The sequence below is a fragment of the Astatotilapia calliptera genome, chromosome 5 (assembly GCF_900246225.1).
Source record: "Astatotilapia calliptera chromosome 5, fAstCal1.2, whole genome shotgun sequence".
Classification (NCBI taxonomy): Eukaryota; Metazoa; Chordata; class Actinopteri; order Cichliformes; family Cichlidae; genus Astatotilapia; species Astatotilapia calliptera.
In genome coordinates this window covers 5,828,301-5,853,678 of record NC_039306.1, presented here as the reverse complement: position 1 = coordinate 5,853,678, position 25,378 = coordinate 5,828,301, and the positions used below count along the sequence as shown (strand labels likewise).

The window sequence follows — 25,378 nt, the reverse complement described above, 5'->3', positions numbered from 1 at the left end:
GAAATGTGTTCTGAATAATTATGGAACCTGCCTTAATTAGATCACCTACCTCCTCTATTTGGCCTCTTCTTTAAAGCTGTTGAAGTGGGTAAACCCCTAGAGGATTGTGCAGTCACTGGTTAGCAGCTGTGGTCTGTCAGTGCTTTGGACTGCTAATCCCATGATGCTTTTTCAGTAGAGGCTCGTCATCGCAAGTTTTGACAATGAGCTATGCAATGTTACTTCACTCGCACATTGCGTGACTATGTCTCCTTTGAGAATGCGTAATCACATTTGTGTTTGGGGACATGAGCAGCAATTATGTCTCCTATTAAAGTTCTTCCACCTTGGAATTTGAATACGCACTTCTGAATAATGTATGTGTTCTGAGAATTAATTAGCCCATTTAATTGCAGCTGTCACACATTTCACAAGTGCCTGCAGTTGTTTTGGAGAAGTTATCACATGATCGCTCTCTCTCCTTCTCTGTGTGGTGTGTCTTGTCTCAGAGCTGCTTTTCCTTTCTTTGCGCTTTGGTTTGAGCAGTTTGTCCTTTAACCCTTTGTTCTGTTTGTCGCTCTCTTTCTCAGGAGTACCAAGGTGCCAGCGTGTTGGGTCAGTTTGTCACCAGATTCATGCTAAGGGAGACATCCAGTCAGCTGCTTTCTTTACAGAGGTCCCTGCAGTGTGCCATGGAGGCTGTGGAAGAGCAGAGCAGCCCTGCCCCGTTAGTACACTATGTGATACAGTATTTTGTGTTTTCTGTTATTTGTTACATTTTATTCAACACTGTTTACATACTATTAAAGTCTTAGTCGTAATTTAAGTAGAGAACTTATGAGCAACAGCATTTCTGATGACTGGTGCTGTAATGCTAAACTCAGGTATAAGGATTACCTTGTGGTTTTTTTTCATAGATGCTGTTCTAATGAAAATTTAGAATTTTTAACTCAACTTTACTTTACAACTTTAAAATTCTGCTGCAACACTGCACAGAAAGGGAGTACAGTCATGCTTTTCTATGCTGCATATATTTTAAATGTAATTTCACTGTTGTAAATCTTTAATTCCAGTTAATTAAGGCTTCTGCTTCTACTTTTATATGTAGATTGGAACATGGTCGGTGGTTTAGGTATGACAGAGTTGTCAGAATTAGTCCTCTTTTGTTGCCCACTGGATGGACTTGCAAAGTATTTAGAAACACAGTGCATACTTTCGAGAGTGACACTGTATTTTGTACCAAGTATTTTATTGCAGAGTGGATCACACTATGAGAATTGTTGTCTGAACTGTTAATTACATGTGAGCCAGAAGCCTGAAGCATCATTAGTTATAAAAGCGCATTACTTTTTTCCTCTCACTTACCACAACACATAGAAGCTGCTTCAGCCGAGGGGACGTGCTGATGCTTCTCTTTGATTTTTCAGATTTTAGAATTTGTTGCGCTTGCATCATTCTTATGATGTTCCTCGGCTGTTTTTTAAGAATGATTTTTACACTGAAGGAAAGGAGAACATTTAAAGGTTTTTTTGTTTGTGTTTTGTTTTTCTTAATGCAGTGGTTAAATAAGTTCAGCCCAACTGAGATGTGCAGCAGACAGTCCAAACTAAAATGAATAAAACACATCTAAGAACTCATTCCAGTCTACACAGTGTGGTAATGATGGATCTAACAGAGGAAATGCTGCATATATGTTCATTCTGCTTAGTGAGGTGTGGTATAAGCCAGCGTGTTTGTTAGCTGAAGGAGAAAAATGACTCATGCTGGAGGGATGATTTCTCTGCTAGACTTTGCATTCTGTCGTACCATGATGCTCTGTGTAATTTAATATAATAATCCTATATTTTTATATACAGTGCACCATAATAACTCAGAATGTTTTTCTCTCTTTAATCATTCAACAATGTTTTACTAATATCTCACTTTATAATCTCTCTTTAAAAAATATTCAACCACAGCATTTCAAGACTACTACTGCTAATGCAAACTGCTTCAAGAAATACACACATACTATTTTTTAATTGTGTCAACAGAAAACTTCCATAATTCATTATTAGCACAACCAGGTATGAAAAAAACAGTTAGCATTGGTCTAAGCAATACTTTTAAGCAAGAAATTCACTTAATCAATGCTGTATCATGAAGCTTTCTTTCAAGACATGCCTTTGAGCAGAAAGCTTTGAATTTACTGTGTTCTCACAGGCTTTCAAACAGATGCCTCACTAATAGGTAGACTGTTTGAAATTCAGAATTTCTGTCAAAGACCTTAATGCTTTCATTAAATGTAAATGAAGGTCATGGAATAAAAACACAAATAAACTGCTGTCACCAATTAAGAATTTGGCAAACACGATCCATCTAGGCATTTAATGAGTAGAAGTCTGTGTCAGCACAGGTCAAGATTATGACTAATGCTTTGGCAACACTAACTGTTCTCATTTAAAATAATAAGGATACTTTTCTACATTTTTCATGGCTAAATAATTTGGTAGCACTAATCGCAGCCTGGGTTGTCTCTTTTCTTACCTCTGGGTGCCACGCTGGCATTATTGAAGATAATAGAGTGATTATAGCCAGGGTGAATTATTGAGAGTTGACTGGGGGAGGCAGAGCAAGGGAACAAGGCTAAAGGATGATATTGGTAGCAGTGACATATATAGACAGTAATTCACTAAGAGAGAGAAAGCAAAGCAGAAAAAAGAAGTAAATGGATAGCAGAATGATACAGAGAGCCTAAGATGAATTGGAGAAAGGAAAGAAGGCCTGTACAAATGAACATAACACGGAGCTTTTTGGTCAGACACTTTTAATATTGCTCAAGCAGATATAGATTTGGACAGACACAGTGAGTGAGTGTGTGTGAGTGACAGAATTAGAGACATATTGAGTTAAACAACAAACAGCTTATTTCTCTCTCCTTTGCTTCACTGCAGTAGATTTATGGTGGTTGCAGTGGCCTTTGGGCTCCAGGCTGTTCTCAGCATGATAACCTCCTAGCAATGCACTCCCTCTGCGCTGTCAGCATGATCCTGCACACACACACACGTAGACACATACACAGACACACGTATTAACGTGCACACATAACAACACAACAAAAGGAGGGAGACACTGGCTCACACTACCAAGTACAAACAAACGCGCAGAAGCATTTAGACACACAGAGAGCCACACACACATACATAACTAAATCAAAGTCTTCACACACACAGACACACACACACACACACACACACACACACACACACACACACCACACACACACAGACACACTATCTCGATTGTCACACCCTCATGACTACAGAGTGCTTAACATCCTGCCCTTGACACTCTGCATTTAGCACAGCAAACACTTTTCCATCTATAACAGAGATATAGATAGTATGTGTGTGTGTGTGTGTGCATATGTGTGATTGAGGAAAGGAGTAAGTGTAAGTGTCTGTCCCCCTTAAATCTTTACCCTGTGGGATAATAAGCTGTTTTCACCTCTATTCTGGATGTCTCTTTGTGTGTCTTTGTGCCATTGATTATGCTGTGTCTCTTGCATCATACATTAACCTATCTCAGTTTCTGATTGGAATCAATTATTAATGTATCATTCTCCACATATTTTTCTTCCTCTCTTTGCATTCTCTGGCCCCTCAATCTCCTCTATTCCTTCCAATGTTTCGTTCTATATATGCTTCATATTTTCCCATGTGACTTCCCCTGTTTGCTATATTTTAAGAGGTTTTTTCCACATTGCTCTGACAGTTGCTGTCTTTCTCTCTGATGTTTGTCTCGCTGGATTTCCACTGCTGTCATGGCAGGAGAGAAGTAAAGGCGCCAGAGCTGACAGCAATACAGAGAAATGGCAGGCGCTGTGGTCGCAGGGTCCATAATAACCTGTGCCTCTCTCCATCAGATCCCTGCACTGGCATCCTGACCATGGGTAAGAGGAACAACAAAGTACAGGGTGGGCCATTTATATGGATACACCGTAATAAAATGGGAATGATTGGTGATATTAAAGTCCTGTTTGTGGCACATTAGTATATGTGAGGGGGCAAACTCCTCAAGATGGGTGGTGACTATGGTGGCCATGTAGAAGTCGGCCATCTTGGATACAACTTTTGTTTTTTCAATAGGAAGATGGGCCATGTGACACATCAAACTTATTGGTAATGTCACAAGAAAAACAATGGTGTGCTTGGTTACAACGTAACTTTATTCTTTCATGAGTTATTTACAAGTTTCTGACCACTTATAAAATGTGTTCAATGTGCTGCCCATTGTGTTGGATTGTCAATGCAACCCTCTTCTCCCACTCTTCACACACTGATAGCAACACCGCAGGAGAAATGCCAGCACAGGCATCCAGTATCCGTAGTTTCAGGTGCTGCACATCTCGTATCTTCACACCATAGACAATTGCCTTCAGATGATCCCAAAGATAAAAGTCTAAGGGGGTCAGATTGTGAGACCTTGGGGGCCATTCAACTGGCCCACGACGACCAATCCACTTTCCAGGAAAGTGTTCATCTAGGAATGCTCGGACCTGGCACCCATAATGTGGTGGTGCACCATCTTGCCAGAAAAACTCAGGGAACGTGCCAGCTTCAGTGCATAAAGAGGGAAACACATCATCATGTAGCAATTTCAAATATCCAGTGGCATTGAGGTTTCCATTGTTGAAGAATGGACCCACTATTGTTGTACCCCATATACCACACCAAACCACTTCTTGGAGGGATCCATCCAATGTAGGTTAGTGTCAGACCAATAGCGGTGGCTTTGTTTGTTAACTTCACCATTCACATAAGTTTGCCTCATCACTGAACAAAATCTTCTGCGTGAACTGAGGGTTCTGTTCCAATTTTTGTTTTGCCCATTCTGCAAATTCTGTGCGCCGATCTGGGTCATCCTCGTTGAGATGCTGCAGTAGCTGGAGTTTGTAAGGGTGCCATTTGTGAGTAGCTAATATCCGCCGAAGGGATGTTCGACTAATGCCACTCTCCAGTGACATGCGGCGAGTGCTACGCTGTGGGCTCTTGCTGAATGAAGCTAACACAGCCACTGATGTTTCTTCATTAGTGACAGTTTTCTTGCGTCCACATTTTGGCAAATCCAACACTGAACCAGTTTCACGAAACTTAGCAAGCAGTTTGCTAACTGTAGCATGGGAGATGGGTGGTCTTGTAGGGTGTCTTGCATTGAAATCTGCTGCAATGACCCGGTTACTGTGTTCACCAGATATCAACACGATTTCAATCCGCTCCATGGCCACCATGGTCACCACCCATCTTGAGGAGTTTGCCCCCTCACATATACTAATGTGCCACAAACAGGACTTTAATATCACCAATCATTCCCATGTTATTACTGTGTATCCATATAAATGGCCCACCCTGTAGACTTAAATTGCTAAAAGTGAAATATGGTCTTTTTAAATTGTTTGTTGTCTGTAGCAAAAGAAGGGAACACCAGACGTCAACTTATTGGCTTCCTTTTTTTCTCAGTCATTTGCCACCAGCGCTTAGGTGCAGTATTTGTAACTTAATAATAATGATAACAATTTCTTATAGAACAAAATCAACAAAGTATTAGGTGATCTTTCAGTGTCAGCTGAAAGATCCGAACAATCTCTTGGACATTTATGTTTCCATAAATGACCAAGAGATGTGGGAATGTAACACAATGTAACCATATTGAAAAAAGGAGACAAAGAGGCAAATTGGCAACAAAATAAATTATTTTATTAATAATTAAACTAAAAGAGACAGACAAGCTTCTTGCACCATCAAAGGAAAGAAAAAATTACAAAACCCAGATGTTGGTAACTAATTAAAGAAGTAAAAAAAAAGGTTAAATGACCAATAACTCTCCTCTTCACAGAACAGAAGCAAGCAGCAGTAATACACAGCTCACAAGCTGCAAAACAAAAAGGCAGACTGTCACTAGAGCTCTCCTCTCTAGTGCCAGCCTTAAGCACTCTGGCCTAATTGCCAAGTAGAATCAGCTACACTCAAGGATGGCACCTAAGGCTGGACAGCAAGGCCCACCCACTGGGGCAATATTACAGCAGGTCCTGCTGGGGTTATAACAATATTGCTCTCATTTATTCTGGTTATGTCTATCAACACAAGGCCAATTTGGTTTTACTTAAAACTGAAACTTGTCATGTATTTGTGGAATTGCTTAAAAAATCAAAAGAACAAAAACCTATAAACTATGTAGTTCCTCAAACAACATGAAATAGTTTCTTTTCTGTCTCTTGGGATCTAGAGAAAGCTTACAATAGGGTGCCACAGAGAGGAACTGTGGTAGGCTACTGCATAAGGAAGTCAGGAGTGACAGAGACGTTTGTGAGGGTGGTGCCAGGAATGTATGAGAACAGCAGGACGGTGGTAAGATGTGCGGTAAGAGTGACAGTTTAGTTCAAGAAGAGTGTGAGATTAGATCAGGGATCAGCTCTGAACCCTTCTTGTTTGCAGTGGTGATGGACAGGATGACAGATGACTACTGGCAGGAGTTTCCATGTGCTATAATGTTTGTAGATGACATTGTGATCTTTATTGAGATTAGGGAGAAGGTAGAAAAGGACCTGAAGAGATGGAGGTATGAACTGGAAAGTCAGATGAGAGTGTGAATGAGAAGAAAATGTGACAATACAAGGAGTAGAAGTATTGAAGGTGGATGGGTTTAAATACCTGTGGTCAGAATACACAAGAGGGCAGGCTGGGTGGATGGAGATGTGACAGAACGATAGCAGTAAGAGTGGAAGGCAAAGTTAGGTAGTTAGACCTGCCATGATGTATGGTTTGGAAAAGGTGACACTAACAAAAACACAGGTGTCAGAACCGCAGATGGCAGAGCTGAAGATGCTAAGATTTTCAAAATGAATATATCAGAGGGTCAGATCAGGTTGAGTGGTTTGGAAACATGGCAAAGATAGTTTGAACATGTACACAGAGGAACAGTAGACACTTTGGATATGGAGCTGCCCGGGAGAAGGAAAAGAGAGAAGACTCGTGGATATAGTCAAGGAGGAGATGCAGAGGGTTGGTGTTACAGAAGTGGATGCGAGGGAGATGAAGACAAATGATCCGCTGTGACGACCACTAATGGGAGCAGCCCCAAAAAGAAGATAATTTGCTACAGATTATTTTCTAATAAACTTGCACAGTAGTTGGAATTTCAGTATTATGACTGATTCAATATAAAGATTTTTCATCACAATACCAAAACACAGAGTGATGTGTTTTAATACTTTTTCGGGGCGGAGGATGGAATATATTGGCAAACGCTGCAAACGGGGTTTAACTGTAACACATTTGTCATCAGGCTGAATTTATGCATATTCACAGGATTTGGAAAAAACAACATCTTGGAAAATATTGTTGTTTTTTTCTTTAATATCTGCTACATGCTGTAAATACATCAAGGTTATCTTGAAATCTGCTAACTCTGCCAGAGTACAGTAATTTAGCAACAGTATAAATGTTATAGTTTTTACAAAAGTTTAACAATAAAGAGGTGCACTTTGTATCGTTTGTACCTGAGGTACATTGTGCTCTGTGTTGTAGAAAAGTATTATCCTCATTACTGCTGTTTGTGTTATGCATAATAAGTGCAGACAGTGAGTATTCCCTCAAGTTTTCACCGACCATGATACTATTAACAAATTCTAGAGGTAAACGCTTTAGGTTTGCCCTCATTTGTTTCTTATTCACTATTATTGATAGACTAAACTTGTGATTCTGAAATGACAGAATGAGATTTAAAATCAGTTTTCAATACTCTGTTTTCAGATACAGTATTTTCAATGTCAGGGGTGTATTATGCCTTCTTTCAAATGTTCTTGCATCTTGAATCCTTCATCCTTTTGAATTTCAATTCAATTTTATATAATTCAATTTTATTTATGAGGTGACAAATTTACAACAACCTTGCCTCAAGGTGCTTTATTTTTGCTTTGACAAGATGTCTTTGTCCTATAGGAATGAAAGGCTTGAACACAGAAAGAATGTTGAATTCTCTATTCTAACCCAATTTTATAGTACAAACAGACCATCCAAATCTGTTTTGATAAATATGTTACTGTATGTAGCTATGCACTTACTCAAAAACCAATCTGATGATTTAGCACTGTGTTTTTCCAGGTGTCAACATGGAAGATGGAGAGAACTGGTGTTCTCAGATCAATAGGCTGCAGCAACTTTTGGATAAACTGGAGTGTCAGGTAGGAGAACTTTCCTTATGTAGGCTATATTTTAGAGTGGACAGCAAAACACTTTTCAAACTTTGAAGTATGTTATTTGCTCCCACAGTGACTAGTTCTAGTTCTTTGCTAAAATCTCAGTAACACAAACTTGAGTTTCTACAATTCTGTGCAATGGATCTTTTGAGCATTTTAATGATTTTCTGCCCTCATGGTTTTCTGCCCTTAAACTATAAGTCTGTATAGCCACAGTCATGTCATTTACTTGTTTAATAACTGTTATTTTAAATCCTCAAATTTGCATTTTCCATTTTAATGAGCTGGATGTGATCACATGGTCAATAAGACTGTAAGGTAACTTGGTTTGCAAGAAAACATTTTAGGAATTCTGTTCATAAAAATGTCTGCACAGCTAACAATAGTTTTATCAGGTTTGATTAAAGCACCACCAGCAACACAGTACAGAGGTCCATTTCAGGAAGTCAGAGAGACCCTGACAACCGCCAGTCACACAAGAAGAACATGTATTCCTTGACCAGTTAGCAAAAGCCTCTTAGTAATTGCTTCATTGCTGCAGTTACTTGTAATTACCATGAAAGATGCCAATTTGGCTGCAAGCACTCACCAACTTCTCTCCGAGTGGGAGTGGAACTGTTAAAGTGTGACTCAAACCAGAAATGAAGACAGTTTGCCTTTAAAGAACAGTTGCACCTTTTGAAATGTGGTTGGCTACAACTCTGTGATCTAAGGAGATCCCAGATATAGAACTGGAAAAAGCTTCTCACATGAGAGGCGAAACGTCTTTGTGAAACTTCCAAATCCAATCGCTTTCCTTTCCAAGCTCTTTAGATTACCATGACCTGGATGACTGAGGACCTACACATACCTACAGCTGTGTGCCACAGCTTTTATTTTGAAGGTGAACCTTCTCTGTTTCCGGTCTGCATCACAATTTGCTAGTTTTGCTAATTAGTTAACATGTAAACTACAGATGACCGTGGCAAACTGTAGTCACAAGGAAGTTTTTGGTGCAGCACCTTATATATCACCTAGCAACAGCCACCAACCTCCAGAAACCATTCACCAACTGGTCAATTTTCCCTTGAGGCCAGTGGTTGTATCGAGTCTATTATAAATTTCTCTCAAGCAGTCATAGCTAACATGGTGGACAATATGCAAATAATGGCACACAAGAAAGTGAATATATCATACATAAAAATATACCGGTGCTATTGTTTCCCTAGGTTTAATAAAGACCAAGGAACGAGACTGTAAGGTACACAGTGATCTGTACTGGACAACAAAATTGAAGAGAAAAACAAAGAACTGTGATACACAGAGTCTAAACAGTGAAGTGTAGGAGACAGGCAGCATGCATGTAGATAATACCACCATAATAAGTCTTTTACTGTCCAAATAATCTCTATAGTTATTTATATTCATTACAAAGTATTTTAACTTGGACAGCAGCTTATAATTGTTTTAAAAATTACTGTACAAAACAATAACACTTTGTTAGTTATGACAATATATTGATTCTCTGAAGGTTAAACAAATAAGACTAAAACGCCTTCATACTGTGCTATGCTGGTCTTGGTGTTCACCGACAGAAGAAATGAATGCATAACCTTCCTGTGAATACAAATATGGAGCAATCATCAGCACTGAATCCATTAACTTTGTTGAACCGGTAATGGAATTAACCAAGAAATAAAATAATATATCAGACAATAAAGCCCTTCCCACTCCTTTTTTTCTGAACATGTTTTATACTAAACAACCGGTGATGAATTATGCAGAGAATGTACAAAATAGAAATCCCTAATGCATTCCTTTTTCAAACATAATTTTGCTTCGAGCCACAGAATATTAGCCCTTATAATGAGAAATAAAACGGCTCTTTAGATTTGTGGTTGTCTCTGTAGCATCATCTATAAAATACTCACAGGACTTTAAAGCCAACATGAAAAACATTATCCAGCCAATGACGTGGAGATCCAGCTTTTTAAAATAAAACCACTCAAATAGATCCTCTAGAAAAGAGTAGAATTCTTGAAGCACAATTCATTGAACAGAATCATATGAACAGCAAAACAGTACATCACAGTATACAGAACAGAACACATAGCAAAGCAAGTAAAGAAAACCACAGAGTACAAAGACACAGACAGAATAAGGTGGAGGGAGGCATATCTGACCCTTCTTTTATAGGTGACCATAACCCCTCCTCCTGTTGCTGGGTAACTTTTCACTTATTTGGTTTTAAGTTTAAACTATTTGTATTTTCCCAATTTTACAAATATCAATTTAATATGTTTGTCAGTGTTTTTCAACAATCCATATATGTCGATCTTACATATATTTGTTCTCTTTTTGATCGTCAGGACTTGTCTTACATAACTTTCTGGGTTTTCTTCCCAGACCTTTATGATCTATCATTTCAATTAGTCCTTTTGACAGTTTTATGGCCAAAGTGAATTCCAAAAACAACACGTCGAGTGCCAGGTTCAAGGCAGCTGTACACGGTATAGGCATATAGTAGGGGTGCAACAATACTCGTATCGATATTGAACCGTTCGATACAGTGCTTTCGGTTCGGTACGCATATGTATCGAACAATACAAAATTTGTAATTTATTTTATCAACTTTCCTTCTGACTATGCTGTCTGTGTTGAGCGCTCAGTGAATCTGCGTTCGACTACTCCGCCTAGGTTGCACTGTCGAGCGCAGATCCACTGAGCGTTCAACACAGACAGCATTGCCAGAAGGAAGAGCGCAGGGCAAGCTAGCGAGACAGAAGTTAAGCTCTCCTTGCAACATGGCAAATTGAACCTCCCCCACCCTCATTCAGATCTGGCGTTTGGAATTATTTTGGTTTTCATGTGACGTATGACCCTGAAGGTAAGCGCGTCATGGACTAAAGTAAAACAGTATGTTGGATGTGCCACGCAATGCTCAATTACATGGGTGGGAACTAGTGTGTTAGCGCAGTTAGCTCGTTAACGTGTTGGCCGTCTAGCCCGTCTAGCCCCACGCACGGGCGATCAAGGGTAGCTCGTTAACGGAGATTTGCCGTGTTGTGGCGTTAACATCATTTCAACGAGATTAACGCTGACAGCACTAGTGGGAACACAACGAATATGACTGCACATTTACGCCGACATCATCCTAGTGCAAAGACAAGTGGAAGCAGACAAAAACAACAACAAGCATGCTACAAACTTTACCCGAGTCATTTAGACAGCCGTTAGCACATAATTCTCCTTATGGGGACCTGATATGTTTAATATTGTGGCGAGCTCAGACAAGGAGGAGACGGAGGTGTCGTTTGGTCTTGCTTCCCGTGAGCTAGCCAGGGAGCACAGCCGTTTATTGACATCTGCAGAAGAACACTGCCGCTAGCTAACTGCTCAGCGCGGCAACCGCACAGCAACAACAACAACAACACACAGGGCGCCCTCTGACCCCGGAAGGACACACCGTCGCAGCGAGAGGGCGTCACCCGTCACTATGGCAAGCATAAACAAAACATAACTGTACAAACAGAACCCCGAACAGCCCTGACCCGCTACATAGCCCCCACCTAAGGGGTCAGTCGTCCCCGACGACCCCATTACCCCACACAAATGCCCAGGTGCCTTCTTTTGGCGCAGCGCGGCAACCGCACAGCAACAACAACAACACACAAGGCGCCCATGTGGAAATGTACATACAATCAATATCAGACTCCACCAACAAAAAGGCTCTCAAAACAATATATGTATGTGAAATTTTGTGTGTATTCCTATAATTGTTACCTTTTTCTTTTACCCTTGGCTTTTTGTGTTCATGTTCTGTTGTTTTGTATACTTCATCTGTTCGTATGTTGTATACTCATTGTTTGTTAAATAAAGTTTAAAAAAAAACAACACACAGGGCGCCCTCTGACCCCGGAAGGACACACCGTCGCAGCGAGAGGGCGTCACCCATCACTATGGCAACATAAACAAAACATAACTGTACAAACAGAACCCCGAACAGCCCTGACCCGCTACAATATGCTGCTGAGAATATAGCCCAGAAGAAGTGTATAGTATTGCTTTTATTTTGGAAAGAGCCATTTCTCTGTATTAAACTCTCTTTTCCAAAGATGAGTGATTCCTCAATCAGATATTAATTTTTTTAATTACTTTTGTTTCAGCAACATTAAATTTAAAAACTGTACTTTTGAGTTAAAATATATATTTATAAGTTTAATAAATGACAAATTAAAAAGGCATGAACATTTTTTTTTGTATTGAAAAAATATCGAACCGTGACACCAAAGTATCGAACCGAACCGAACCGTGAATTTTGTGTATCGTTGCACCCCTAGTATATGGGTATATACAAGTATAAATGATTTCAGATTATACATATCATCAAAGAAATCCACAACAACTAGACCATTTAATATTGTTTTTTTTATCAGTATGCAACCAGGTGCAAAAAAACAGTCCAAACATGGAGTATATTTTCAATCAGAAATGTTTCATCTCTGAATTGTTGATTATGATGTTTATTGTACATTTTTATATATTCATTGTGTGTGTGATCAAAAAGAAAATGGTTAGACTCGCAAGATAAAATACTGCTTTTCTAAATGGAATTCTACAATCTTTGTCTGTCAAACACAAAGTCACATCGCTCTCATCATGTGACCCATTCTCACTACATCATCCCAAACCCTTTTTCACGCTCTACTGCCTCATCTTATGCTCCATCTCCTTTCTTCTGTCTGTTCTTTTGTTTATTAACTCCTGCTTTTCACAGTTTCTAATGTTCATCCTTTCACTTGGACCATTTTTCTCTCCTCAGTTTTGTCAACTCAGAGAGACTCAGAGAGCAATATCAAAGCAATTCATAACCTGCAGGATGTACTGAGTGCAATATCCATCCCCACACCTCAGTGCTGCCAGCATCACACACTTCTTCTGTCCATCTCCCTCATATTCACTGCTCTCTCAAATGCAGCAGAATGAGTTTGTGCTTCAAAGGTTATGTTTTATGTGTTCGTAAATGTGCACACACAAGAACCGTAACCTTTATCACAGAGAGCTTGTTGTTCTTTTTCATTTATTATATTTTATTATCAATAACATAATACTCTCATAGACTACATTCATCACTAGGATATGGTTCCAAAAATTGAAAGTGATAGATTTTCTATTCTCTACTTGTTACCTTTATTATCCTGTTTTGGACAAGTAGCTGTTGTGAAAGATTGTGACAAATTACATAAAACCAAAGAAAAATCAGATCGTGCACTGTGGAAAAAAAATAAATGTATCCTATTTATCAGTTCTTAGACACCTGTGCAAATAAATGTGTAAATTAGGTTATTCGGTGTGTTTTTGTTCATTTTATAACTTCTGCATTGTTATATAATTAAAAACTATAACAGTATAATTAAAAATGCCAAAGTAACCTTTAGGAATTTATTGTAAATGCAATATGGGAGTTTAGCTTTGTTTCAAGTATCACTCTGATTTTTTTTTTAAGTTAAACTGATCTTTGATACTGAGAGACATTAACTTCTTCTCTTATCTGTTACCTTCTTCTTTCAGAGTCCCAAGTTGGAGCCACTTAAGGAGGACACACTGGCCAGTACATACAAGTCTGTAAGTCAGCACTGAAGCAGAATTTTTGTATTTTTCTTGTGACCTTCTTATAGGCTGGCACAGGACTTCAAGGTGAAGTTTCACGTTTTTGTCACTAAAAAAACACAAACAATAAAAAAAACAGTTTGCATACTGTTTATGGCCACAAATTCTGAAATATGATATTTTTGTGGCTGAAGCCACTGCAGCTTTACAGGACGACTCTGTCTATACTTACAGTATCTTGATTGACCTTTGCTCATTAAAACAGCTCTAGTTGAATAGCAAATATTTTTTCTCATATGTGCATTACTCAACATAAACACAATACATGGATATACAGAATTGGATCATGTTCTTGTTTTTTTTTTCTCTATCTCATCTCATCAAGTTTATAACACTACAATAATTGCTACCAGTCATTCAAATTAATCGTGTATTTTGTTTTGTGTATTTGATAAAATGTTATACAGGAAAAAATTTTAAAAGGCAAGTTGTGATGCTTTGTTTTCTCAACACTTTCTCATTGAATCAAGAATAAGAGAGAGTCATTTCTAAATTGTCTGATTTGAAAAGGTAACATCTGAACAACATCTGTTGTAAGATGTATAATTGGCAGATTTTTGACTTCTTTTAGTGTTGGAGTTTAGATCTTCTGCTTGTAACAAGTTCAAAGAGTCTTAGTCATTAGTCCTAAATCACAAAAGTTTGTCACCCATGTTTTGTAAAACAGATTTTTTTTAGTGTGTTAACTCTTAGAGCTGAATATAATTTTTCACCTGACAATGTAGAGCATTTTTTGCTCTCTGGAACGATGAAAAAATGCAGTAATCGCATTTGGTAGAAAATAATACAGTGAAATTACTTTACAAGGATTCTGTATGCGTCATCCGCTTTTAAATATTACGAGCACTGTAACTTATATAATAGGCAATACCATCCACCTCCATCTGACTCGGGTAGTGACAAAAAAAACTCCATTGACTGGATGCACATTACATTTCAAATCAAGATATGTCTCAGTGTACATTCATACATTTTATTGAGCTGTAGGATGGACTCACCGTAACTTCAAATTGCTGGGAGAGAAAAGTGGAGAGGATGTTGATTCAGTGCACTGGCAGACCAAATGGTAAACATGGCCTGAGTTCAAGCCCAGAATGATTTGCTGCCATTTGCAGGATTGTTCCCAGGTACATCAATCTCTAAGGAACAAAAATGATTTTTTGTCTTTTTTCTCCTTTCTTATTGAAAGTCGATAGACTGCCATGGAAAGCATTTAAGAAACTTGAGATATGTTTTCAGAATAAAAAGCCTTCAGCTATTGTCGTCAGTATATAAAGAAAGTGGCAAAGTACTGAGAAAATCAAAACTGAGGAGTCATGGCAACATAGGTATTGTAGCCCAGCTCTAGTATCAGTATTCTGTAATCACTTTCTGGTATTTTAAATTGTGAAATGTCTATGAATTTCATTAAAACCAGGATTTTGGTAACATTCACAATCACAACCAAATCTACTGAAGTGAGAGTAATGCTAAGTGAAATAACACTTATCTATTTGAATTTATTTGTCATCTGATGTGATGGATGGTGATATCAGTACATATTTGCTCTGAAAGTATCCATCTTGATGCCATCTATCCTCATGCCTGCATTGACTTTTAATTTTTGTAACCAAATGTATCACATACTGCATAACCTAAACCCCATATCCAAATGCTAACCTACCCTTAACCTAATATAAATGTCTCCTCTAACAATCTATTGTGAACCCCAACGCTAAGTCCTAAGCAAAGAGCTGACCACTTTAAACAAATGTCATCATCCTAAACGTGCAAATCTCAAAAAGATCCTCACAAAGACAGACATACAAGGGCACAAACACACAGAGTGAGATCTTTGGTCATTTAATCTCTTTTTTTTATCCCTTTCTCTGTCTGATGTCTTATTGCCAACAGAATATCCTGCTGGTTCAGAGGCAGATGTCAGTGACTGATGTCAATCTGGACAATTTCCAGAAAGTTCTAAAGAGCTACATTGACGCCACCTCAGCTCACTCTGACAACCTGCAGTGAGTGTCTTGCTAGTTTCCAGGAAAAGCAATGCATGTTTGAATCAAAGCATGGGACTCTGCTGCTGTGAAAACTCCTGGAGTACTGAGCAATTGCCAGTATACGTGGTCCATAACTGTGAGCAGCATAATACAAATTACATCTAAAGTAATAACGATTTACTGGTTCAAAAAGTGACTATATCGCTCACATAACTAAAACAACACTTTGGAACTTGGTTTTGATGTTGTGCTTTTGTCTTGCCTAATTTTAATGACATCCCTCAAAAGATTCAAAGTTTTCATGTACTTTATCCCTGCTGAGTGCAAACTCTGTTTCACTTTGTATCCTCTTCTTGCCCCACTCTACTTTTCTTCTCGATCTTGCTGTCAGTGTGTCCGTTCAGAAGCTCCCAGGAAAGTCGTGTTACATAATGCATGAGTTCTGGCAAGACCGCCTCTCCTGGATGAGGTCAGTATGGTGTGTTTGTGTGTGCATGCGTGTGCGTTTGTGTGTTAGATATTGGCAGACGGTTTGGCACTCTTAACTTTTTGATGGAAATGTTCCCCACCACTGAAGATGAGCAGATGGCCGAGCTCTCAGTTCGCATACTCAAACACAGACGCACAGATGCACTAAAACATACACACACACAAGAAAGCAGCTTAAATGCTTTAAAGGGTATCTGTGCTGCACACATATCAATGAATATATTAATTTATCAGTTGGAACATTGCAAGAAAAAAATCCAAAAGACTTTTGGTAATAAGGGATTTTTTTCTGAGCACATATAACTTTGTACGTGCTCATATTTATTCAGTTTTTGAAACCTTTAAAACATGATGTCGCAGAGAAAATCAATAAACTGTTGTTTTATTTGCTGCTAATATGTACATGATGTACAAGATTTTTTTTTTTAAATTATATTTTAAATAATATCAAGTCTGCTACGATGTATTTCAACAAAATCAACAGCTGATTGACACACAGGTCTGTTTTGTTCTGTTGTTGTCTGTGTCCACAGCTATCTTCAGTCTAACAGCAGTAAAGACTTCCAACGCTGCATTATTGATATGTTGGAGGATGCTGAAGTAGTATCCACTATGTTGCTCCCAGGTTTGTATATGTGTGACTGGGAGAGCAGGATTTGTAGTGTATGTGAAACTAAAATGATACTATTCTAGAAAATCTGCAATCTCTGCTTAATGTGCAATCAGTGCATGAAAAATGTGGCCAAACCTCCAAAATTGTGAAAATATTTGTATGAAAGCCACATATATTTATGCTGTCAGTTTAAATCTGATTTATATGTGTGCTTGTCCCTAGAAAAATACCCTGAAGATATTTATAGTCTACATACATCAAGATATGTTTGAGCTGCTTGATGATGATGTCCATTTATGACTCATAAGTCCATTTTTGGCATCGAAGCAGATGCATTTTAGACTTTTTCCAACTGAGAGAGTGCTAGCTGCTCTTGATTTTCTTTATATCCATTTGCTCACTGGTTCTATGATCTGTCATTCTTCTGATGATTTCATGGCAGTTGTTTGGCCAGGTTACTCAAACAGTTTCCCTATTTCCCCTTTTTTTTAGTGATTTCTTTAGAAAAATAACCTGCCTGGATATGAGAAATGTAAATCATATATTGTGCTCCTAGTATCGCTGAATTTATTTGCATATAGTGACCAATTACAAGTAATTGTGGCGACTAACTGGTTGCTTGGACATTGATTGTGCAACACCATTGATCACTAGGACACAATTTTCAGGGAGGCAGGACCTGATGGGAGTCTTTAAACAGCTGCAGGCCAGCTTGGACAGACTGCTATCACTTTCAGAGAGATTGGCTTAGAAATAATTTACAATTGCCTCCAGAGTGCACGCTGCAGGCAATCTGTGTTAGTCTGCACCAACAACACACCTAGGATGAGTCTCTTTGCACTTGGGGACTCATCTCAACTGGTTGTATTCTTGTTATATTCATATATAAAAGCGAGGTTGCTGAGCTTCTATGTCAATTTGCAGTTCAGTTGTTGTCCTGCAGCAGCTATGTCAATGTTTGTGAAGGAGGTTATAGCTAGACTCTGAATCTAAATAGTTAATATTAATTGATGTTTAATGTGGATTTATGTGTATGTAGAAGGCAACAAATAAGCAGCAGACAGCAACATATATGTGATTTTTTTTATTAACCATTTCAAAGGCCAGTGTGATTGGAGCTTAATAGTGTTTGGAGTAATGGAGCCTTTTCCCTCAAAACTCAAATAGTTGCTACTGGTGTTGTGTTTATCAGAAGTGAACCTACATTTTATTTATGATTTTCACTGTGCTAGCGCTACTGTTGTGCGACGATACTAACTAATAAAAAAAATTTTTCGAGGTGCACATACTAGATAACTATTCACCCCTGTATCTGGTATCCCTGTAACTAGTACTGTGGTCATTTAACATTAGCTGAAAGTAAGTTTAGTTACTGTGTTAATCACTCTAAAGGTGTTTACTAAGTTAATACATTAGGTTTAGATGTGTTAAGGTGCACTAAAGTGTCAAACTATGCATATGTGAGCACATTCATAATTCCAGGCAATAATTCATTTACAGTGCAAAATAATGGATTGAATAATGGAAAATAATGGATTTCTCTAACTAGCCTAAAGGAGATACAAACACTAGATAACATGTTTGCAAGTCACAGAAATCAGGGTAAGGTAAGTGCGAGATATATATGGGTGACCGTGGTTCAGGGGGCTGGGAAGCTCATCTTGTAACTGAAAGATTGCTGGTTCGATCCCCAGCTCTGTGTTGTGTCTTTGGGCAAGACACTTCGGCTACCGGTGAAGTGCCGATGGCACGATATGGCAGCCTCACTTCTGTCAGTCTGCCCCAGGACAGCTGTGGCTACAACTGTAGCTTACCTCCACCAGTGTGTGAGAGTGAATAAATAGTGGAATTGTGAAGCGCTATATAAATGCAATCCATTATTATCATACGCCTGTTTTCTTTCAGACACATGCATAAATATTTTTTAAAAAGTCAATTATGAACACATTTAGAAAAGCGATTTTCTGTGTGACGCACATATTTACTTTGTTCGTCATCACATCGCTGACTCCTCAACACATGGAAAAGTCCAGCAGAGGCTGCAGTGGGTCTCATCTCATTTCTCTCGTCTTCACATTTGAATAACTAGCTACAGGAAACAAATAAAAATTCTTCAGAAGCCATCAAGCCAATGCTGTTAATATTTATTTTTGCCTCTTAGCTCCATTGCAGTGCTGATTTAACTGTGTGGGATGTATGGGTTGTGCTTGTTACTAGGTTACCGTACACAGTTGTTTACATCCACATCTCTGACTGGTATGTCACGTAAGCTTGCTGACTATTATAGGCATACGGTACTGATCAAATATCTTGAGCCACCCCTCATTTCTTTGAATTTTTCTAGGAAAAAGAAAAGTAGGTTCAGCGGTTTATTGAAATGTGCAAATGTACATGGAAATACCAAACATGAGGGAAAAACAGAGTGATTCTAACAAGCTTAAAAGTCAGTATTTGGTATAAAGTGTGTGAACTCTCTTAGGTAAGCTTTCTGGCAATGTCTTAAATTAGTCTTCAGGAACAGTTCGCCAGACTTCTAGAAGGACATTCAAAGCTCTTTTTTGCATGTGGGCTGCCTTTTGTTCTGCTCTCTGTCAAGATGATTTCACGCTGCTTCAATAATGTTGAGGTCCAGGCTCTGGGGAGGTCTGTCAATGAGTCCTAGCGTTCCATTGTGTGTTTTTCAGGTATTATTTAATTGGATTGTCAGTAAGTTTATGATCACTGTCATGTTAAAAAATTTCTTAAGGACATGATGTTCAGTAACTGTTCATCTGCTGTAGATATTTTCTCTTTTTTTTTAGGCCTGCCACTTTTTCTTCTGCACACCATGTTGAGATATGCCAGCTTTTTGGCTAAAGCTCGTTGGGAATCTCCTATTGGTGCAAAAGTATTATTTTATGCCTCTCAAACTGTGTGATGATTTTTAGGTTAGTGTTAAGAAAAAAAACACTCCTCTGTAAATGGTAAAAGAACTGGACTGAAAATGAGTGAAAAAAGCAGCCAATGTCCAAAGAAAAACTTTCAACGACCTTCAGAGAGCCTGAAGAACTGTAGCTCAAGACCAGTTTTAAAATGACACTGCTCGGAAGCATGGGTTCGAATTTAAGGTTCACAACCGTAAAGAAACTGTTGTGGCCCCTGAGTCAGTTGTCATGGGGAAGGAGGTAGAGTACACATCTACAGGTTGTTAGGGCAACCTGGTGGGTAAGCATCACAGGGGGCTTAAGCTCCCCGTAGCTGGTGAATTTGAACCCAGGGCCTTCCTGCTTTGAGGTGACAGTACAAATACTGTGTTATGCCTTGAGGCTAGAGCAGAGGTTTGGAAACAGGTAAAATCCTTTACACTGAAAATGGTTCAGATGAAGAGAAGTAAGAGGCCATTGGGAAATGTGTCTTCACACGTTAGCAATAAGATTGTATTTAATACGTGTATAACTGCACTTTATTAAACTCTTTTACTTAACTTTTCTTTACTGTTGTTTCATTACTTTTGAGAAAAAGAAATTGTTTCATATGTAACTCTATGCGAAGAGGTGCGTTTGGGTTAAGAAAAGTATTTTTATTCAAGTAGCTGTTAGCTGCTTCTAAGGTGTTGGTTGCTGGGGGATTCTTGTGAGGGCAGATGGCAATGATAAGAGGAAGAGAGAGGATAGTTTATAAAATGTAAGAAGAGGAGGAAGGGATCGACCTAGGAATCAATAAAGTTAAAAATATATAAAACAAAACAATCTGCTGACCCTAAAAGCTGTTTTTTTTTCTCTGCACTTTTCTTTCTTCTTCTTTTTCTTTGGTCAGTTGTCTGAAAGCCAGACTTTATTGATTTACAACTAGGTATCTATTTACATCTTAAGTAGTTATAGACTTAAAAGCTCACCAGGTGAAACATAAAATCAGTGGACAGTTTGAAACAGCAACACAGCCTTTGCGCACACACAAAAATTGGAGTAGACTGTTTGATTGTTGAACACTGTTGACCTTTCATTGTATATCATTTTGGTGTGAGTTGGCCAAACTTTCTCGATTTATGTGTGTTTCTCCAGCTTCCTGGTGGATTATGACTAACAACTAGCAACTAAATCCAGAATGTCACATCTACTGCCTACACTGTCACACGGACAAAGGCACGCTGGCGCATCAACCCACCCACCCACATGTACTCTTGCACGCATACAAACACACAAACACACACACACACATACAGAACATTTCAAAAGACATCCACGTGTTTGAAATCAACAGGAGACCGAGACAGTGGCGTCATCCAGCATTCTCCAGCAGCATCTTTTCATGTTCCTGTCTTGGACTGCTCATTATTGTGCCGCTTTATGAAAAGGGATAGTTGCACACACTAGCTACTATTGACCTGAAAGTAACTGATTCTCTGCAACGCAAAACCCGTTCTATGAATTTTCTCCCCCTTGTCTCAATTGTGGTATGGCCTCCCTTTTTTTGCAGTGTTTGTCTGATATTATGCCAATGGATGGAAACCAAAAAGACACTAAGGTAGGCTACTAGAGCACACGCAAATTGGAATGAGATTACAGTACCAGTAGGGTTTTGTGTATTTTGATGAGTTGTTTACTGTTGAGTACAATTGATAAGGATGAAAAAGCGGAGAGGATGAGGAGATAAAAGGTTACTGTAGCCTAAACATGCATGTTGATGTGGCCGCATCCTGGCTGTACATGCTGTGTTATAGTGTAGCAGTGTATTTTTTTTTTTCATTTTGCTATCCTACTATTATGTGCACAGAATGCCAAAAATGCTATTAAAATGACCACACCTGCCCTGACATTTCTCTATTGCTAGATACAGTGTACTAGTGGTCTGCTATTAGTTGCAGTGCATCTCTTCAGTCTGAGACACATTATCAGTCTCAAATGTAAAAATATCTTAAAACATGCATATTTAAAATAAATAATACTTTGTGAGAAGATTTCATTGTATCACTAAGTTATAAAAGAAAAAAATGTATTTAATGCATCATGTATTTATTTTGATGATGGTGGAGTTTATACCATCTGTACATATAGAAATTACATATATTCATATTTATGTTGTGCTTTGGTTTGGCAATGTACACAGCTAAATGACTGAAAAGCAACTTTAATAAAAATGAAAGATAACAACTGCTTTTTTTCATTAATTCTCAAATGGCTGGATCATAGATCTGCAGAGGAAAGAGGGGGGGGGGGGAAATGTAAGTGCCAGACCAAAAATAAATAAGCAAAAACAATATGAAAGGTCTTTAAACTGGCTTAACAGTGGAAAGAAGCCTATAGGGAATATATTGAACAAGCTAAAGAGCAGTATGTATATATATCCATCAGGAGTTGATGTTGGCTGAAAGAGTGGAAAAAATGAGTGAAAAATGACTACATGAACTTTCATGACATTGATTTCTGATGATGTGGTATTTTAGGTTCACCAGCTTATAGCAGCCAGCAAGATGACAAGAACACAACACACGCTGACATGTTAGCAAACTTATTGAACACACAAAACTTTGCTTACTCTAAAGAAAAGGTCAGTGGCTTAATTGGCTAAGAAATTCTCTGTGATTGTGTCTGTGTCTGAATTGATTGCAGACAACAGATAGGGATATGTCTGAACATAACTGGGGTGAATTCAAATAACCCATATGGTAATCTGACAAGAAGAGGGGCAAATTGTGAGGCTTACAAATAGGGAGCATCCAAACTTCTCCCTCTACCTCTGGCAATAATTTTACTATCAGTGTTCCCTGAACCGTGAACTTCCCGCAGTGATTTGAAATAAGGGCAGAACTTGAAATTTAAACTTGCCCGACCCGGTTCATCCAAACGTGAAACGTCTAAGCTACAAAATTCACTCCAGTGGTTTCCAACTACATGTGGTTGTAACTTCATCACAGCTTGCATCACACTGTGTTTAATCAAGGTGTGAACAGCAATGCACTTTTACATGTGAAAAATGGTCAAAGTATTTTAAATCTACACAGAACACACAGAAAGTTTAAAAGAAATGTAGTGTGTGTGCTTCCTTTTCCTTTGTAATTAGATTATTATAAGCTCTAAATCAAAATCAAAGTCCAGAACCTTCCTTTCAGCCAGTGTCTTTTTACAACACAAATGTGTAACTGTGGAAAATGTTTGTGCCATACTTGTAAGTGAACACAAATGTGTTCAAAGGTTTCATGCATTGATTGCTGGGCTGTAATATTTGATTGCAAGACTGATGCTGGCAAACTGAAGCCCTATCTCATCCCAAGCCTCCTCTCAGGCAGGCTGTCTGCTGTTAAGGCAGAATGAATATGTAGGCTCAGAGTAGAGCTGGGCGATAGAACGATAACGATATGTATCGCGATATAACTTTTACTCGATAGAGAAATTAAGCTATCGCGATAGACCTCGCCGCTCTTGTTCTCTTAAAAAAAAAAAAAAAAAAAAGGTCAGCCGATCCAAATTCAGTAGCGCAGAGCCGAACCAATCACAGCCGCAGCGTCACGTCGCGTGACTTGTTACGTACAGCACAAGTGCCAAGCCCCACGTGTGTTTGTTTGGGAAGCAGCCAGCGGGTAATGGAGCCAGCGCATAATGGAGGAAATGAGTGTGCCGACTAGAAAAATCAACCGAGCGTGACCGAAGAGAAAACAGATGATGGTTCCAATGCCGGAGAGATTGTCGAACGGAAGAGCCATAGAAGTTCCGTAGTTTGAAGGTATTTCGGCTATTTCAAGTCTGACAAAAAACAGAGTAGCGTGCACTGTAAATTGTGCCGAAAGCAAGTCTGGAAATACAATAAACTGGTGCATGCGTCACACTGTGCGCCACGTTATTGTTTCGGTGAAATGAATTTCTACAATACTGTTAATTCTACTCTCTGCAGTGTTTAAATGCTTACATATACACACAGTTAGTCCCTCCACACATACGACTCGGTTCTGCTTCTATGCCGCAGCTTTGTTTACTTTTTCCCACCGAGGCTTCTAGACTTCTGATTGGCCAACATTTCTGCACGGTTAGGAATCTAGCGCCACCTGCTGCTTTGGCATGTTCATAGCAGCGTTTTCCTTCATTTCTGCCTTTATGTGTGGACGGGATTATTTTTTAAAACGAAAACGGAAAATCTCAGTTTTCAAAAATACCCGTGTACGTGTGGACGTAGCCTCAGTCTCTGACTGGAAGCGCTAATTCGTCATTCGGCTTTTGTCAGACTAAAGTAACTGTTAAAACTGTTTGAAAAGCTAAGCTATACAACAAGGAGAGATTGAGAATTTCCTTTTAGTTCTCAGTTTATTTGATACTGACAAAAGTTAGTCAGTTTTGTCTGTTCTTCTGTAAAACAAACTAAGATTTATTTTTAGAATTAATATTTTGTTTCTAAGTGGAATTGACAATTTAGTCTGTTTCATTTGTTCTATTTTGAAACTTAAACGCTTTAGCGGCTGCCTTTTGTGTAGTTTGCAATATTTGCCTTTATTTATCTGAAAAAGTCTCATGTTCCTTAAGTACATCTACCCTGTTGAACTTATTATGGGAAATAAATATTTAAAAACAAGCTGCTGATTATTTCACATTTTACTTGTGAGCAACGGCACATTTAAATCTTACAAATATAGTTATTTGGCTTATATCGTGATAGATATCGTTATCGCCTGAAATGAAAAAAACATATCGTGATATGAAAAAATCTCATATCGCCCAGCTCTAGCTCAGAGGATACGCACCCCCACCCCCTATTCCACTTCAGCTTTTCAAAATGCTGAGGGGTGAGTGTCACCACTACATCCACTGTTATTATGGTAGCAACTAGCAAGCGAAGGGTGTGTTTTTAAAAATTGCTGTTATGACAGAAAACAAAGCAAGTTGATGTTTGAAGTGAAACATTTCCATCTTCCCAGTGTCAGCCCAAACAAAATACACGTTTTTTTACATATAGTGAAAGATAATCTGCAAATATTATTTTTTCCTTGTTTTAAATTCTCCCACAAAAACTGCAGCCTCTGTATGCATCTTTAATAGAACTGTTATAAAATGCTGTGCTGTATCTTTTCTTCAGGTGTTAAGAAAATGATATAGCATGGGCAAAGAGTAATTGGAATGACTGAAGTGGTACCAACGTATTTTATATTCATGGACTGCTGGCCTATCAGCTTATTTAACATTCTTTGATTCTGGTATCACTCAGTTCTCAGTAATTTCAAGTAAACTTTTTTCTGTGTTGTATTTATATGATGAAACTAGTCAGGGTAATTTTTATACTGGTAAAAAATAATTGAAATAAACACACACACACACACAACCCCGTTCAGCTATCTTAGTGAGGACCTTCATTGACATAATGGTTTCCCTAGCCCCTTACCCTAACCCTAACCATTAAAAATTAACGCCTAACCCTTACCCTAACCATAACCTAATTGTAACCCTGACACTAAAACCGCAT

The 25,378-nt window shown here is 38.5% G+C and overlaps 1 protein-coding gene across 1 annotated transcript in view; it reads left to right on the top strand.

Moving 5' to 3' along the window:
• necab3 (N-terminal EF-hand calcium binding protein 3) overlaps nucleotides 1-22,080 on the top strand; it is a 42,726-nt gene extending 20,646 nt beyond the window's left edge. Inside the window, exons 6-13 of the mRNA XM_026166878.1 lie at nucleotides 570-706; nucleotides 3,789-3,910; nucleotides 8,121-8,200; nucleotides 13,766-13,819; nucleotides 15,758-15,870; nucleotides 16,244-16,321; nucleotides 16,875-16,966; nucleotides 20,995-22,080. Of these exons, the coding sequence (XP_026022663.1) occupies nucleotides 570-706; nucleotides 3,789-3,910; nucleotides 8,121-8,200; nucleotides 13,766-13,819; nucleotides 15,758-15,870; nucleotides 16,244-16,321; nucleotides 16,875-16,966; nucleotides 20,995-21,023 (705 nt within the window). The 3' untranslated portion in view covers nucleotides 21,024-22,080. The remainder of the gene's footprint in view (nucleotides 1-569; nucleotides 707-3,788; nucleotides 3,911-8,120; nucleotides 8,201-13,765; nucleotides 13,820-15,757; nucleotides 15,871-16,243; nucleotides 16,322-16,874; nucleotides 16,967-20,994) is intronic.
• The last annotated feature ends 3,298 nt before the right edge of the window (nucleotides 22,081-25,378 follow it).